At 51.9% G+C, this 14,342-nt stretch overlaps 2 protein-coding genes across 2 annotated transcripts in view; both read left to right on the top strand.

Moving 5' to 3' along the window:
* The first annotated feature begins 850 nt into the window (after positions 1-850).
* On the top strand, positions 851-5,941 carry AMBP (alpha-1-microglobulin/bikunin precursor). The gene is made up of 10 exons (XM_058853368.1): positions 851-1,045; positions 1,640-1,782; positions 2,071-2,147; positions 2,635-2,748; positions 3,254-3,355; positions 3,828-3,865; positions 4,665-4,743; positions 4,829-4,996; positions 5,150-5,326; positions 5,794-5,941. The coding sequence occupies exons 1-10, from the start codon at positions 935-937 to the stop codon at positions 5,823-5,825; spliced, it is 1,041 nt and encodes a 346-aa protein (XP_058709351.1). The 5' UTR covers positions 851-934; the 3' UTR covers positions 5,826-5,941.
* An 854-nt stretch (positions 5,942-6,795) lies between these two features.
* RABL6 (RAB, member RAS oncogene family like 6) overlaps positions 6,796-14,342 on the top strand; it is a 37,879-nt gene continuing 30,332 nt past the window's right edge. Inside the window, exons 1-3 of the mRNA XM_058853356.1 lie at positions 6,796-7,108; positions 9,764-9,898; positions 11,383-11,430. Of these exons, the coding sequence (XP_058709339.1) occupies positions 6,979-7,108; positions 9,764-9,898; positions 11,383-11,430 (313 nt within the window). The 5' untranslated portion in view covers positions 6,796-6,978. The remainder of the gene's footprint in view (positions 7,109-9,763; positions 9,899-11,382; positions 11,431-14,342) is intronic.

Genomic DNA, 14,342 nt, shown 5'->3' on the forward strand with positions numbered 1-14,342 from the left:
AGGTCCGGGTCTGCCCCGCGCTCCCGACACCCCGGGATGTGGCAGCAGGATCTGTTTGTGGCGATGTCCGGGCTGTCTCTGCCACGAGCGCCGCTATCTCTCAGTCCCGGGCAGCAGCACCTGCTGGTCCTTTTCCAAGGGTCCGTCAGTGACCGCGGGGGAGTGCAGGGAGAAAGTCCGGCTGACTTCTGCCAGTGTGCCGCCAGCTCCGCTCCTTCTCCACAAATATTGAGCGTGGCCACCCGGAGAGGCGCCCCTGCCCTTTGCTCTGTTTGCAGTTTCTCTCGGGCTGTTTGGTTTCTGTTAATCATCCCACGAAGGCAAACACTGCTGGGAAGGAGTGAGGATGGCCCAGCATTTCTCACTCCTCCCGGCCCACGGACCCTCGACTGTGGGATGGGTCACACTCAGCCGGATCCTGGATGTTGGCGATCTGCTTGGGACTGCCTGGAAGGGGTCCAAAAGGGGACCAGGAAACTCGGGCTCCATCCCCTATGGTCACTGATTAGATAGCCTGGGGTAAGCGTTGGGCACCCCTCAGTGCCCTCCTCACCACAGGGTCAGGCTGGTCCATCAGGGCTGGGGCTCTTTGTGGGGTGACACAGCAGGAATACGAATCCCAGCACAGAATAAAGGACAAAGACAGCTCTTGGGCCCACGGTGTAGAGGCGAGGGTGAGGAGCTCAGAGGTGTGGCTGGGAGGGTGCTCATCTCCACTCCTGCACCCCACACAGCTCCCTGCAAGTCCTCAGCACCGCCACGGGCAGTGGTGCTCCCTGGGCCGTACAGCCCAGCTCCCCTGGCAGCCCCCCCGCAGGCTGGCTGGCCCTGCTGGCCCTGGGCTGAAGGTCACAGTGCTGCACAGTGGGGGCAGCGCAGAGTCCAGGATCCCACTGCAGTGCTGAGGCTCAGCAGCACTCTGAAGCCACCAGCCATGATTATTTGGGGTCTCCTTTCCCTCCTCCTCTTCACTGTGGCTCATGGAACCCCCATCGGAGACCAGGATGAAGATATCCAAGTGCAGGAGAATTTTGAGGCTGAGCGGGTAATGACAGCTCGTGGTCCGTTAATTCTGGGGGCAAAAGGGATGGGGTAAGCTTTCTTTCATTTTCCTCCAGAAAGAAGGGCAGGAATGCCCATGCCAGGCTGTGCAGGACAGGCGTTGGCAGTGTGGCACTCCCTGGGTGCCACTCAGGAAGTGCCAGCCTTTGGGGGGGCCTCATCCTGGCAGACCCCAGGCAGGGTGACTGCAGTCCCACCCCCAGGGCAGATGGGTCCCGCGGGATGTCTGTGGTTCGGTGTGCAGGATTTCTGTGGGATGCAGGCTGCCTGGGAGATCCCCCTGTCCCCTGCCAGGCTTCCTACAGCCCTGCATGTGTGCCCAGGTCTGGGTCTCACTGGTGTACATGAGGCAATGCCAGCCTGGTGCTTCCAGCCCTGCCCTGTAGTCAGGGAACCAAGGGAAATCCTGCTCAGTGCTGACACTTCCCAAATCCTGCAGCAGCTCTGGCCTCTGCACCTGCATCATCACCTCACAGTTTCTCCCTGGGTCAGGAATATTTTAACTGTACAAAACCAGGTGATGTCCCACCTTGGTGAGGTGGCTCATGGTACCGATGTCTCTCTCTTCTCCCTGCAGATGTACGGAAAGTGGTTTGACATCGCCATTGGCACGACCTGCAAATGGATGAAGAACTACAAGGAGAAGTTCAGCATGGGCACGCTGGTGCTGGGCCCTGGCCCCAGTGCTGACCAGATCAGCACTACCAGCACCAGGCTGCGGTATGGGGCACCGATGGGAGCACTGCTGGAGGTGCTTGAGCCTCCTCCAAAGCCACCCCACCCAGGGGTGCCCCCTCTCCCAGGGCTGGGACAGGCACCAGGGTTACTTTGCTCTGCCTGGGGTCCGAGCCCTGAGGAGAGGATGGGTTGGGCTCAGATACCCGATGTTTTGGGCAGCACAATTTCAGGGGTCCTGCACCATTGCCTTTGTGCCCCAGAGACGATTTTCATACCATAACAGGGAAAGCAATCCCTCCAAGTAGCTGATTGTTTTCTTCTTCTCTCCAGGCAACATGACTGCACCCAAGTCTCAGGGGAGTACCAGAAAACCAGCATCCCTGGCAAATACACCTACTACAACCCCAGTGAGTTGGGGTGAGGCATGGCTGGGAGATGTGGACCAGTTCCATGGATAGCTGGCAAAGGTGGAAGAAGTTCAGAAGAGCTGGACTCAGAGGCCACTCCACAGTTTGGGTCATTTCCAGCCAAAGTATAGAGTAAAGCTGCAGGGAAATGGCTTTGTTTGAGCACTGTCCCTGCATAGCCATAGGACAATGAGATGTTGCCGCAGGTCAGTCCTGTCCACAGAGTTCCAGGCTGGGGCAGGGACCAGCCACACTTCAGGAGCATTAGTGGGATCTCAATTGGTCACAGCTCTTGCTTTCCAATCCCCTCAGCTAAGAGACTGGTGAGTCTAAAGGGAGTCATGGTTGTATCTGAGTCTGCGTCCCAAAAATCATGTTTTTTTTAATTAGATGTCTGATTTCAGCCCCCAGCTTTGGGGCTGTCCTACACTGCTCCATCTCACCATGAGGGGCAGGAATGACATCCCTGTGTCTCTATCTCACCCAGAATGGGATGTGTCTATCCAGTCCTACGTGCTCCGTACCAACTATGAAGAATATGCTGTCATTCTGATGAAGAAGAAAAGCAGTTTTGGTCCAAGCACCACCCTGAAGCTGTATGGTATGTCTGGCCATGGCACTTGAGGGAAAGCAGGCTCTAGGGTGGACCAGCACAGCTCCAAAACACCACCCAAGGGTCTCTCAGCTCCCTTGGCTTTAAGGGACAGGACCATGGGCTTTGGACACGGTGGCTTAGACCAGCTCATCTTTGGCATGGCAGAGGTGGAGTCTCATGGCTCTGTCTTCCCTGATTAAGAAACATTGAACCAACTTTGTCCAAGTCCTTGGTCAAGGCTGGTCAAGAACAACAGGCTGCCCAGGGAAGCAGTGACATCCCTGTGCCTGGAAGGGTTCAGAAAATATGTAGATGTGGAACTTAGGGACACGTTTCAGGGTGGACATAGCAGGGCTGGGTCAATGGTTGGGCTCGATATTTGCTTCCTTGATTCTATATTGGGAAGGGCCAGGAGGCTGGTGTTGCACCTGCCTGCAGCCACCTGAGCTCAGTGGGTATTGGGGGCTGCACTCCTGCACAAACCCTGCTCACAGCTCATTCTCTTTCCCAGGGAGGAGTCCGGAGCTGCGGGACGACCTCATCGAGTCCTTCCATCACCTGGCTCTGGAGATGGGCATCCCTGAAGACTCCATCTTCATCCTGGTCAACAGAGGTAACCTCCCATGGGGCATGTGCCTCCCATGCTGCCAGAGCACTCCAGCTGCTCCTCCTGGGTGTGCCAAGCTGGGGAGGTGGGACACGGTCAGGAGGGAGGGATGAGAGACAAATGCTTTGGTAGCATGGGATGAAAAGGAAATAAGGTCATGTACTCATGATCTTATGGGTTCAGAAGGAGCTAGTGTGATGTAGGGGGTGTGTGTGTGTGTGTGTGTGTGTAGGGTGTTGGGGTGACCCAGGGGTATGTGGGGTTTTCAGGGAGATGGAGGGAGGGATGGGCATTTTAGGATGGTGCTTCTGTGAGTGGGAGGTGGAAAGCATAAAGAGGGGAAGAACGTTAGGTAGAACTGGGAGAGTGTCCCCTTGCCCAGGGTCCTGCGTGTGCACAGTGCTGGACTCACTGAGGTGAGTTTGTCAGGACACCTCTCCTCTCACACTGTTCGTCTTCTCTCCTGCTCCTGGGCCAGGTGAATGTGTTCCTCAGGAGACTGAAAATGCTCCACAGGTGAGTGGGCCAGCTGGGACCTTCTGAAGTGGATCAAGTCCAGAGAGATCCCTGGAGATTGGTTGTCCAGGGAGAAGGTTTCATGGGCAGGATATGTTGTTTGAGCAGTGGCTCCACTGACCAGCCTGGCACTTGCTCTTCCACCTCTGCTGATGGGCTTTGCCTGCAAGGATGGGGGCAAGGCAGGTACAGGCTGTAGGGGGAGGGTCCTGGTGGCCAGGTGGCCACAAGAACTTATTGATCCAAGGGGAAGCCTTTTCCTACTCCGATTTTTTTCACAGTGTGAAGGTTGCTGGTGTTTCCTTGCTCTTTGCCTGTCTGTGTGTGTCCCAGCCGGTCTGTAGGCCCCCTCTCCAGGGATGGGGAAGCTTAGCACCCACTGCTCCTTCAACTTCCATCACTCAGCACCTCCCAGCCTCTCAGGGCTGGGTGTTGAAAGATTTTCCAGGGGGAATGGGGCTTTCATAGGAGAAACAACCCAGTTGACTCAAGAGCAGGTAACACACCATTGAGGCACATCCCCAGTGTGGGGCATGACTTGGGTACTTTGGGTGTCTTCATCCACAACCTGTGGATTGTGGACGCCCACCCTGGAAGAGCACAGGGCTGGGAAGATCATGAGGTGTGGAGGGATCACAGCCTGCAGACCCAAGATCAGTGACTGGAGACATGCTGGGAGCACAAAGGAGGGTTGGAGACTGAGGTGTCCCTGACACAGCCCACCCTAAGGGCAATGGGGTGGGCAGCAGGTCCTACAGGCAGGGTCTGATGGCAGCTCTGTGCTTCCTTACTGCTGCAGAGGGCACGGAGAGCAGTCCTGCCCCTGGAGGAGGGCTCAGCCGCAGGACCCCTGCCCACTTACACTGGCAATAAGGAAGGTAGGTACCAGAGGAGGGGGCTGCATCAGGACCCCCCTGGCCTGCACTCCCATCTGCCTGTGACCCATGGTGCGCTGGTCCACAGACTCGTGCTGGCTGAGCCGGGACCCTGGGCCCTGCAGCGGGATGCTCTCCCGCTTCTTCTACAACTCCTCCTCCATGGCCTGTGAAACTTTCCTCTACGGAGGCTGTCTGGGCAACGGCAACAACTTCTACTCAGAAAAGGAGTGCCTGCAGGCGTGCCGGAGCGAGGGTGAGAGTCCCGGCTGGGCTGGGGCACTGGAGGTGCCTTTGCTGAGGCATCACAAAAGATCTGAGCATTGCCTTGAATGCCTCATGTCTGGCATCCATGTGGGAGGTGTGGGGGTCCCTGGACCCCCACCTCACGCAGCTCCTGTCCCTGCAGCTGCCTGCAGGCTGCCCATTGTCCCAGGTCCCTGCCAGGCACTGGTGACACGCTGGGCCTTTGATGCAGCCCAGGGCAAGTGCATCACCTTCAGCTATGGGGGCTGCAAGGGCAATGGGAACCAGTTCTACTCGGAGAAGGAGTGCAAGGAGTACTGCGGGGCTCCTCAGCTGGCAGGTACTCCCCTTGGCCCCCACCCCAGGGCAGCAGCCTGTACCACCTGCAGTCCTGCACTGGGTCTGCCTGCGGTGGGGACAGAGCTGTCCTGGTTCTGGATGGGTCTGTCCTGGCTCTGGATGGGTCTAGGATGGGTCTGTCATGGGCCTGGGATGGACTTGTCATGGGTTCAGGATCAGTCTGGCTCTGGAATGGGTCTGGATTGGTTTTGTGCTCTGCCTGGGATGGGTCATTCTGGGTCAGGATGGACCCAGCATGGGTGTGTCCTTGGACTGGGATGGGTTTGTCATGGGTCTGTGATGGGTGTGGGATGCTTTTGTGCTCTATTCAGGAGGGATCAGATGCCCTCTAGGCTGCTGCCCTCATTCATCACTGCTGTCAGGGACGAAGTGGGAAGCAGCTCCGTTGTCTGTGATGCAGGGTGATGAGGGGTCTGTCCATCACCTGCTGTGTCTCTCCACTTGCAGAGGATGAGGAGTTCCTGCATCTCTCGAACTGATGCAGGCAGCGGATGAGAGGCCGGCACCCAGCAGCAGGGTCCTGCAGGACAGTGCTGGCAGCTGCGGCAGCACAGGAGATACCTCCAGCAGTAAATGTCTTTCATGTGACCAAAAAGCCCAGTGTCAATGCTCAGGCTGGTGGGGAACAGGGTGGGAGGTGCAGGAGATGCTGTGGGTTCCTCCCTGGTGGGTGTCCCCACCTCTGTGGGGTTACTGGGCTCTCCCCACGGAGCCCCTGCCCACGCAGGGCCGGGGTGGCCGGGGGGACACCGAGAGGCTCAGGGGTCCCGCTGGATGGGTCCGGCCCCATTTCCCAGGGGACGGGGGTGGGCTCCCGGCAGGGGAGCAGCAAGGGAGGGTACAGGTGTCTGCTCCTCCCGAAAGGTGAATCATTACTGCTGGCTCAGGGTGATGGTGGGGCCGGGGGGAGCCGTGTGTGGCACAGGTGGGGGACACGGAGAGACACGGGCCGTGCTGTGGGGTTTGCAGCAGGGGATTAGGGGGTGTCAGAGGACCCTGAGGGCTCATGGAAGAGTTACGGGATTATGAGGGTCACGGGGAAATGGGGCTGCCATAGGAGCGGAGGACACGGGTTATGTCCCAGGGGGCACAGGGGTCCCAGAAAGGGGTTAGAGGTGTTTTGGGGGTGTCCCAGGGATGCTGCGGTAGCCTCGGGAGGGGTTACGGGGGTGACGCTGCGGGGGTCTCGGCCGGATTAGGCCGCACTCAGCCTTCGAGGGGGTTCCGGGGGGGCCCCCGCGGCGACCGCGCTCCCCGCCCTTCTGTCCCCCGCCGGCCCCCGTAGCCGCGCCGCGCGTGCCCCGGCCCCCTGCGGTGAGGCGGAAGAGCCAAGATGGCGGCGGCGGGAGCCGTGCGCCGCCCCCGCTCCCCGCGCCCGGCCCCCGGCCCCGGCCCCCGGCGGGGCTGAGCGGCCTGGCCCCACCGCCCCGCGCCGGCCCCCGGCACCGGCTCCACCGCCCCGCGCCGGGACATGCCTCGATAGTGCCCCCCCTCCCCCGGCGCAGCTTCCTCCTGCCGGGCCGGGCCCGCGCACCTCCGCCCCGCATGGCCGGGCCGGCCCCGCCGCAGCCCTGAGCCGCCCCTGAGCCGCGTTCGGCCCGTTCCCCGGGGCGCAGGTGTGGCACCACGAAGATGTTCTCGGCCCTGAAGAAGCTGGTGGGCTCGGACCAGGCTGCGGTCCGCGACAAAAACATCCCTGCGGGGCTGCAGTCCATGAACCAGGCGCTGCAGAGGAGGTTCGCCAAGGGAGTCCAGTACAACAGTGAGTCGGAGCCTGCTCCGGGGAGCGGCCCTGGCTGCTGCCCCTGGGGTGCCCGGGGATCGCACAGGGGCTGGGAGCGCGTGTGCTTTCTTTGTGCAGCTTTTTATCCGTATTCGCTCAAAGCCAAGCTTGGAATTAAATGTTGGAGCTCGAGGGAGGAGTGAGGGATGTGAAACTTTTATCTTTCGGTGCAAGAGCCGGGACCCGCGGTGTAGCAGCGTCCCTGAGCGCTGCCTGCCGGCTGTGGCACAGGACAGAGTGCCTGCTGCATTAGTTTGTGTCAGTTCGAGCATCAGGAGGGTGACTCCCCTGGCTGCGTGGGTGACCTTCCCTGCAGCGCAGGATAATGGTGTTTATAATTACGCTGTAGTGCTTGGATGATAAGAGTCTATTTAAAAGCTCAGCCATGACAGGCTTTAATAAAAGGTGGACACTGAACACCTCTGTGTGCTCATGCTACATCATTTCATCCTGAATGTCTTTTCTGCAACTGATACATTTGCTCTTTTCTTGAGCAATGCTTTTAGAATTGTTTTCCTCTCAGTCTTGAGGCTTAGGGCTGCGTTTTTCCCTTGGAGCTCAGTAGAGGTGATTTCTAATACCGTGTTTCAAGAGGACACTGCGAGTATGTGAAATGTGTCCCGAAGTAACAACTGTGAGACAGGGACAGCAGTTATGTCATTCCTGCTGAAAATAGAGCTGGTTCCAGAGAGTGCTGCTAGTACCAGCTTCTGTGTGGATCCAGGCAGGCAGGGGAGGCAGATTGCAGAAGGCTGAGAGATTGGCAGGTGGGAAAAAGACTGATTTGTAAACGTGGCACTGGATAATTTCTGTGAAGAAACACATGTTGCAGGAATAGAGCTTCTATTGGATCTTGGTATGAAACAGAAGGTGATGGAGAGGTTAAACTTCGGGTTTTGGGGCATTTTTTTCTTTGTTTAATATTGCAGCTGTTGGCCGTGCTTTGGGACTGAGGTTTCAAAGTGCTCTGCTTTACTAGAGAGAACATTTCGTGCCTTTATCCGTAGCACATCTGCAGATATGTTAAAAACATAAAAACATTAAAAGCATAAAAACGGCCAGTGCTGTTTAATTTATAAAATGAACGTCTTAGCAAGCAGTCCTGAATGTGAAAAGCAGCAGTGTGATTGTTGAAACTGGATTTCCAGTGACATATGGGGGTGAGGATGAAGCTGCTGCCTTGGAGCACAGCACTGCATCCTTAAACACGTCCCGAAGATGTGCTGGTCTCAGCCTGTTGGTTTGTGCAGAGGCTTCATGTGGCCACAGCCCAGAGCTGCTCGGGCAGCTGAGTGCCAGAGATCAGGTAGCTAATACCAGCCTGTGAATTATGTAAGAGCCAGGAGCAGGCTTGTCAGACAGGGGAGGTTTGTGCTGCGGACAGAACAGATCAGCTGTGTCCTGCTGCCACAGGATGGGACCAGCTCTGCTCCAGGGTGACTGCACAGTGCCAGACCTGTGGATGGGCACCTGCCTGCTGTTCGTGCAAGGCCAAAACTGCTAACTGTAGCTTCGCTGCTTTTTGTCTCATCAGTGAAAGCCTCAGGAAAGGTTTTTGTGTTCTGTCTTACCAGGATTTGTGTTCTAGTTACTGCTTTATAGCTGAAAATTGCAGCTTTCTGTCACTGCCTTAAGGCGAGCTTTCCAATCTCCATAGTAACTCTTCCCAGCATCCCTGTTACATAATATTTATAGGAGATCCAAGCTGGCTTACCGAAGGGCTTCCAGGTGCCCCCCACAGCCGTGGCCCTGGCGAGATGGGGAATGTTCCAGCATGGTCAGTTGAAGGTGGGCTATGAAGGAATGTCATTACAAGGGCTATTGCTCAGGAAGGGCAGAACTGCAAACCCCGTGCATTGCCAATTCTCCTTTCTTGGCAAATTCCTGATATTCAGCAGAGGAGTGCAGGATGTGCTTTGGAGCCACTGTTAGCACACAAAGATCTTTACGACTCCTCTGTTTCCCTGAAACCGCCTAAACCTAAAGCAAAGGGCGCTGTGATTTGTTTTACAGAGATGTTTCTTTGCTGCATTAGTCCCGAATGGAGCATGTTTCCTTCCCAGAAATATACTTAGTGTGCTGAGAATGCCTTGGGTTGTTCAGTGATAAAGCAGGCTGGGACACAGGCCTTGTACCTGGCTCTAGGTGCCTCCCTGGGCTGAGAGCAGCCCCTGCTGTGCCAGCCCTGCGGCTCTCAGGTACATTTTGTAACAAAAACCCTGTGTTTGAGCTCATGCTGAAGGCTGAGCAGTGTTTTAATGGCACTGATAGTTACAGACCCTGCGTAGAATAGAACACTGAATTGAACCTGGATAGTTTGTTTTGATGGTCCCTCTCCTACACAGCCAACTTTTCAAAAGGAAGAGCATTGCAGGGTGGGAAGGTTTAGATTTCTAATGAAGTTATGAGAGCAGAGACCAGTACCAGCCTTTAGCAGCAATCATGTCCTTTGCTGGGGACAAAGGACATTTTCTATTTTCCAATTTATTTCCATTTTCTACTTTCCTATTGTAATAATTATATTGGGAGGACTAATTACATCTGAATAATGCTTGCAAAAAGTTAGCATGCTTTTCACAGCATTCTTCAAGTTCTGTTTAATCACTTTATTTGTCTGCTTGATCTTTTCTCCAGTGAAAATTGTCATCCGGGGAGACAGGAACACTGGGAAAACCACACTCTGGCACCGACTGCAGGGAAAGAAATTCATTGAGGAATATATTCCAACTCAGGAGATCCAAGTCACCAGCATCCACTGGAATTACAAAAGTAAGTTGGAAGAGGGTGGAGGGAGTGACAGTCATGGGATGGTGCCTTGGGGGAGGAAATTCCACTGCAGCCTCATTTGATTCTTTCTTCCTGAAAATCAGACTGCTTATTTGGATTCCATGGAAACATTGAGCCAGAGCTGCTCAACTTTCAGGCCACCTGAACATGAATTGGCTGCCTGTGGGTACCAGCAATTACTGGAGTTAGAATTCTGCATGTCTTGCTTCCGATTTTAGCAACTCAAATACATGTTGCTGGTTATAATTTATTGATGCTGTAGCTCAATAGGAAGAAGAATTCCTAGTGAGACTATCTTGGTTTGGAAAGACAGGTGTCTGCTAAGGAAGGCAGGAGCTTCTCTTGAAGTGGAAAAATATGTAATCCCCTCACCTCCTCGAAATATTATAATTTTAGAATCAAGGGGTTCTCAGGTGAAGATATGGGAATAGGAATGACAGTTCTTTACTAGGAAAATTATAATAAAAATGTAGTAGTAAAAGAAAAAACACTGACAGAGTGAGAATACAGCCTGACACTCTGCTGGTCAGGGTGTTGGTAGCAGTCTGATTAAATGGTGGCTGCAGTCCTCCTGCAGTGCCAGCTGTGGTTCTGTTGAAGCAGTGACCCTGGAGAAGGGTGTAGCTTTCCTCTGAAGGTCCTGTGGTGTAGATGGGTCCTGTTTTTCTCTGACAATCCAGTGGAGAAAGGCTGCTGTGGTGTTCCAAATCTCAGATTATATCCAGGTAGGAATGCTTGGCTCCTCCCCCTGCTGGAGCATCTCCCAGTGGGATAATGGAATTTTATCAGTCCTGCAGTGAGACCCAATGGATCTCTAACAGAAGATTTCCCCAGAGGGAGGATGGGTCCTGGAAGAGATAGAGAACACTGCCATACCTGTTTTTAACAGCTGGTAATAGAATATATCCTGCATTGCAACCTAAGACAGAGACCTTATTTTTCACAAAATGCACCTGGAAATGTGCAGAGAGAATGGGTTTCTGTAGCTGCAGGACTGTCTGCACTGGCTGTCATGTTTACATGGAAATGCTGTCATTTATCTTTCTTGAATGTGTGTATTCCTTTTGCCAGTTGTATGCCTTGTTTATAAACCAAACTTTATCCTCAAAATTACCATTTTGTTTTTTTTAATGGCTTTGTAAACCTCTGTATGTTATGAAGAGAGTCTACAGAAAATACTTAAACATGCTTCAAACTAGACATGAACCAGCAAGGAAATGCAGCCATCACTTATGTGACTAAGAGTATTTATGAAGTTCTTTAGACAGCAGGGTTTTGGTGGACAGCTTTCAGCTTCAACAGCTTGCTGTCTTTTTGTGGTTGGGTTTTCTTCTGCCACAGAATTTGCTTTTCTTTGGACATTCCTATGCTTTGGCATTCCTCCATGTTGGCTTTGGGTTGGGCTCTCTGAGTCATGGCTGTTTTACTGGAACCTTCTAACCCTTTATGTTCTATTGTGCTTCCAGCCACTGATGACATTGTGAAAGTTGAAGTCTGGGATGTAGTGGACAAAGGTAAGATTTATAACTTTCTTTCTAATGGGGATTCATTGTTCTTTCTCAGTTTTAATTAAAATCTTACATGGATTTCAGAAATAGCTGCTTCCTTCTGCTTTAAAAAAAATTTGTATTTATTATATCATTTCCTGGAAGAATAAGGAAAGGAGAGGTGAGTCCCCTATGCTAGAACCCATTATCTGGAATCTGAACTTCAGATCAAACCCAGTCTTCAAAAGCAGTTGTTCCACATGCTTATTACAGATGAAGCTCCTGCTGCCCTGTGTATTCCAATTCTCTGAAGTTTTGAATAAACTTTAGACTAAACTTTGCCTTCTCCCCCTTTTGATTTCCTGTATGTTTAGACATAGGTTCTGAGTTCTTTGTTCTGGTTATAAAAGTTCTTGTTGAGCTGTTTTTTGAAGGCATTCTGTTGTTAAATTGGTAAAACTGTAGCTGCAGTGGATAATGTATGCAGGGGAGGAGGATGAAAGAGAAGCCAATTACTTTAAAAATTCATTAGGACAGAAAATGCAATATGTGCCTTCCAAAACCTTTTCTAAATGCTTAGCCAAGGAAAATCTTACGATCTATAAATGCATTTTTCATTAGTTTTAAATTTTTGTCAGAGTATAAACTTTTGTTTTATAAAGAGCCAAACCCCAAAACATCTGTGAAGACACAGTCTGGATGCAGTGCAAACTGGGGTGCAGTGGGATCTGTTCCTGGAAGGGATTGAGGTCCAGATGTGAATCTCCACAGCTCATTCTGTAGCGTTGAATGCAGATGTTGTTTGGCTTCTAAGATGCATTTAGTATCAGCCAGGCTCCTGGTTCAGTGTGTGAGTATGGTCAGGAAAGCAGCTGCACAGGTGAGCAGCTCCTGCTCTGAGTGATGTTTCTTGTTTGGTGTCTGTCAGGTTTGTAGATGACAGTAATCAAAACTCAAACTTTGATGGCTTGTCTGCTGCTGCCTTTCTGTCAGCCTTGGCTGAAATCGGTGCTCTCAGGCATTCCTCAGCAGAATTCCATCTCAGAGGCACCACCTGTGCAACCTACACTTATGTTACACCAAAAACTAAAAGTGATATAGGGAGTGGGAAAAGGAGAAATGTCATTTTTCATGTCAGCTGAACTGTATTTGAAATAGGGAATAAAGAAGGACAATTAGCAGTAGCACATCTAGTTCAAATACCTAACGGAGCCTTCAGGGTAAATTTGAGCCAGGAACTTTAAATGAAAATCCTGAGCACTTCATCTTTTTGGTGTATTAAGCTCCAGTTTTCACAGGGTAGACAAAACCTTGCTTAGGCCAGAGCTGCTGCTGAAGTCAGTCTGATTACAGTTTGGCTTTCGGATTGTGGGATAACAAGTGGAGGGCTGGAATCTGAGCAAAACATCTGTGTTCTCGCTGCCTTGCAGCTTTGGTATGAATAGAGAGACATTTAATTTGGGAATCATGTGGTTCCAGCATTTATTTCTGTGAATAGCTTCTCTGAGCAGAGTCATCTTCTCAACTAGAGACTTGTCATTTTTTTGGCGAAGGGGACAGGATGTGCTATCTGCAGATGTTGATAACATCTCTTCTGGTCGTGCTTTAATTTCTGACAGTGGAGCCTATGTTGGAGATCTTAAAGGACTCCCTTCCCTTCACTTTATATTATTTTGAAATAAAAGCCATTCTGTTAAGATCTGTACTTATGGACCACAGATATGTACTTTTTTATCGAGCTCAATAGGTGCAGAGTAAAAATCAGATCATCATAATGTTAATGAAATCAAATCCTTTCTTATTGCCATAGCATTGTGGATTCCTTATAAACATAACTTGAGGAAAATGTTCATATTAAGCATTACGAGCTTGTTCATATCGAACTTTCATCCTAATGTTACGACGTTTTTGTTTTCCTTCTGTATGCTTAGGACAAAAAATCCTCCTGCGTGATGCTTTGGGTGAGAGCCACACTGGACTGTAGACTTGCAGTAGTGAAGTATCCAGTGCTGCTGTAGCATAGTGCTGACAAGACCTGATCCTCCTTTTTTTTTTCCCTTGCCTACCAGATCCTGGCTCATGTGCATATGTAGAACTGGACAGAACACTGCATTTATCAGGCTGCATTTGAAACTGTCAAAAAATGCATGTTCTGAGCACGCATTTCAACATGAAGTTTTCCAGGCTAAAATTCTTTTGCCAGTGTTTCCCCATTTTATTTTCAGAAGAAATTAGGAGACCTGTATAAATCATGGGGGAAACTGTTGAAAGCGCTGATGTGGGTTATAACTTAACAGGTGTGTCCACGAACTGCAGTTTTCAGCTTCAGTTGTGTAAAGCAGCTTTGGGTTCTCCCCTGCTGAGCTGTGCTGCTGTTCTGCAGTCACAGGGGGCTGGGGGGACTTGCAGGAGTTGCACCCTGAAAACTGGATGTACATTTCTGGGCTGAAGTTAACAGTGATTTTCCTGAGTGCTGTTTCTCCTGGTGTTCCCTAGAGGTGTGCTCCCTGTCCTTGCTGGTTCAGCAATGTGGGTTTTCCCTCCAGAATCCACTGGGATGCAGAAGCAGCTCTGCTGGCTCTGCCTGGATGGTAACTTAGCTTGGTACTGGTTATTTAGCATCCAGGTGATATTTTGGAAATGTGGGGAGGTTTGTTGTGAAAGCTTAATAGCTGTGAGGTTGGTTAGTGTGGTGAGGCAGTGGGAAATGGCAGCTGTCAGACTGTGCTGCTCCACTTGGCTTGTTCTTGACTATTTGGGATTCTTTTTTTAAATGTGCAGACTCCCTGGAGTCCAGACTTCCTTGCTGCCTGCTGCATTCTCCTTAGGCCTGCTCAGGGAGCTGGGATCATGTCTGGAAAGCTGCCACTTGTTAAAAATCTTCCCAAGATGAGCTTGCCTCCAGCCGTGGATTGTATTGGATTTTGTGTGGCGTATGT

The sequence above is a fragment of the Poecile atricapillus genome, chromosome 20 (genome assembly GCF_030490865.1).
Source record: "Poecile atricapillus isolate bPoeAtr1 chromosome 20, bPoeAtr1.hap1, whole genome shotgun sequence".
Taxonomy (NCBI): Eukaryota; Metazoa; Chordata; class Aves; order Passeriformes; family Paridae; genus Poecile; species Poecile atricapillus.

Excerpts from the sequence above, each read along its gene's own strand:
- AMBP (XM_058853368.1), top strand. The coding sequence starts at position 935 with ATGATTATTTGGGGTCTCCTTTCCCTCCTCCTCTTCACTGTGGCTCAT. Across the intron at positions 3,356-3,827 it reads CTTCATCCTGGTCAACAGAG|GTGAATGTGTTCCTCAGGAG; the intron begins GTAACCTCCCAT and ends CTCCTGGGCCAG. Across the intron at positions 3,866-4,664 it reads AGACTGAAAATGCTCCACAG|AGGGCACGGAGAGCAGTCCT; the intron begins GTGAGTGGGCCA and ends TTACTGCTGCAG.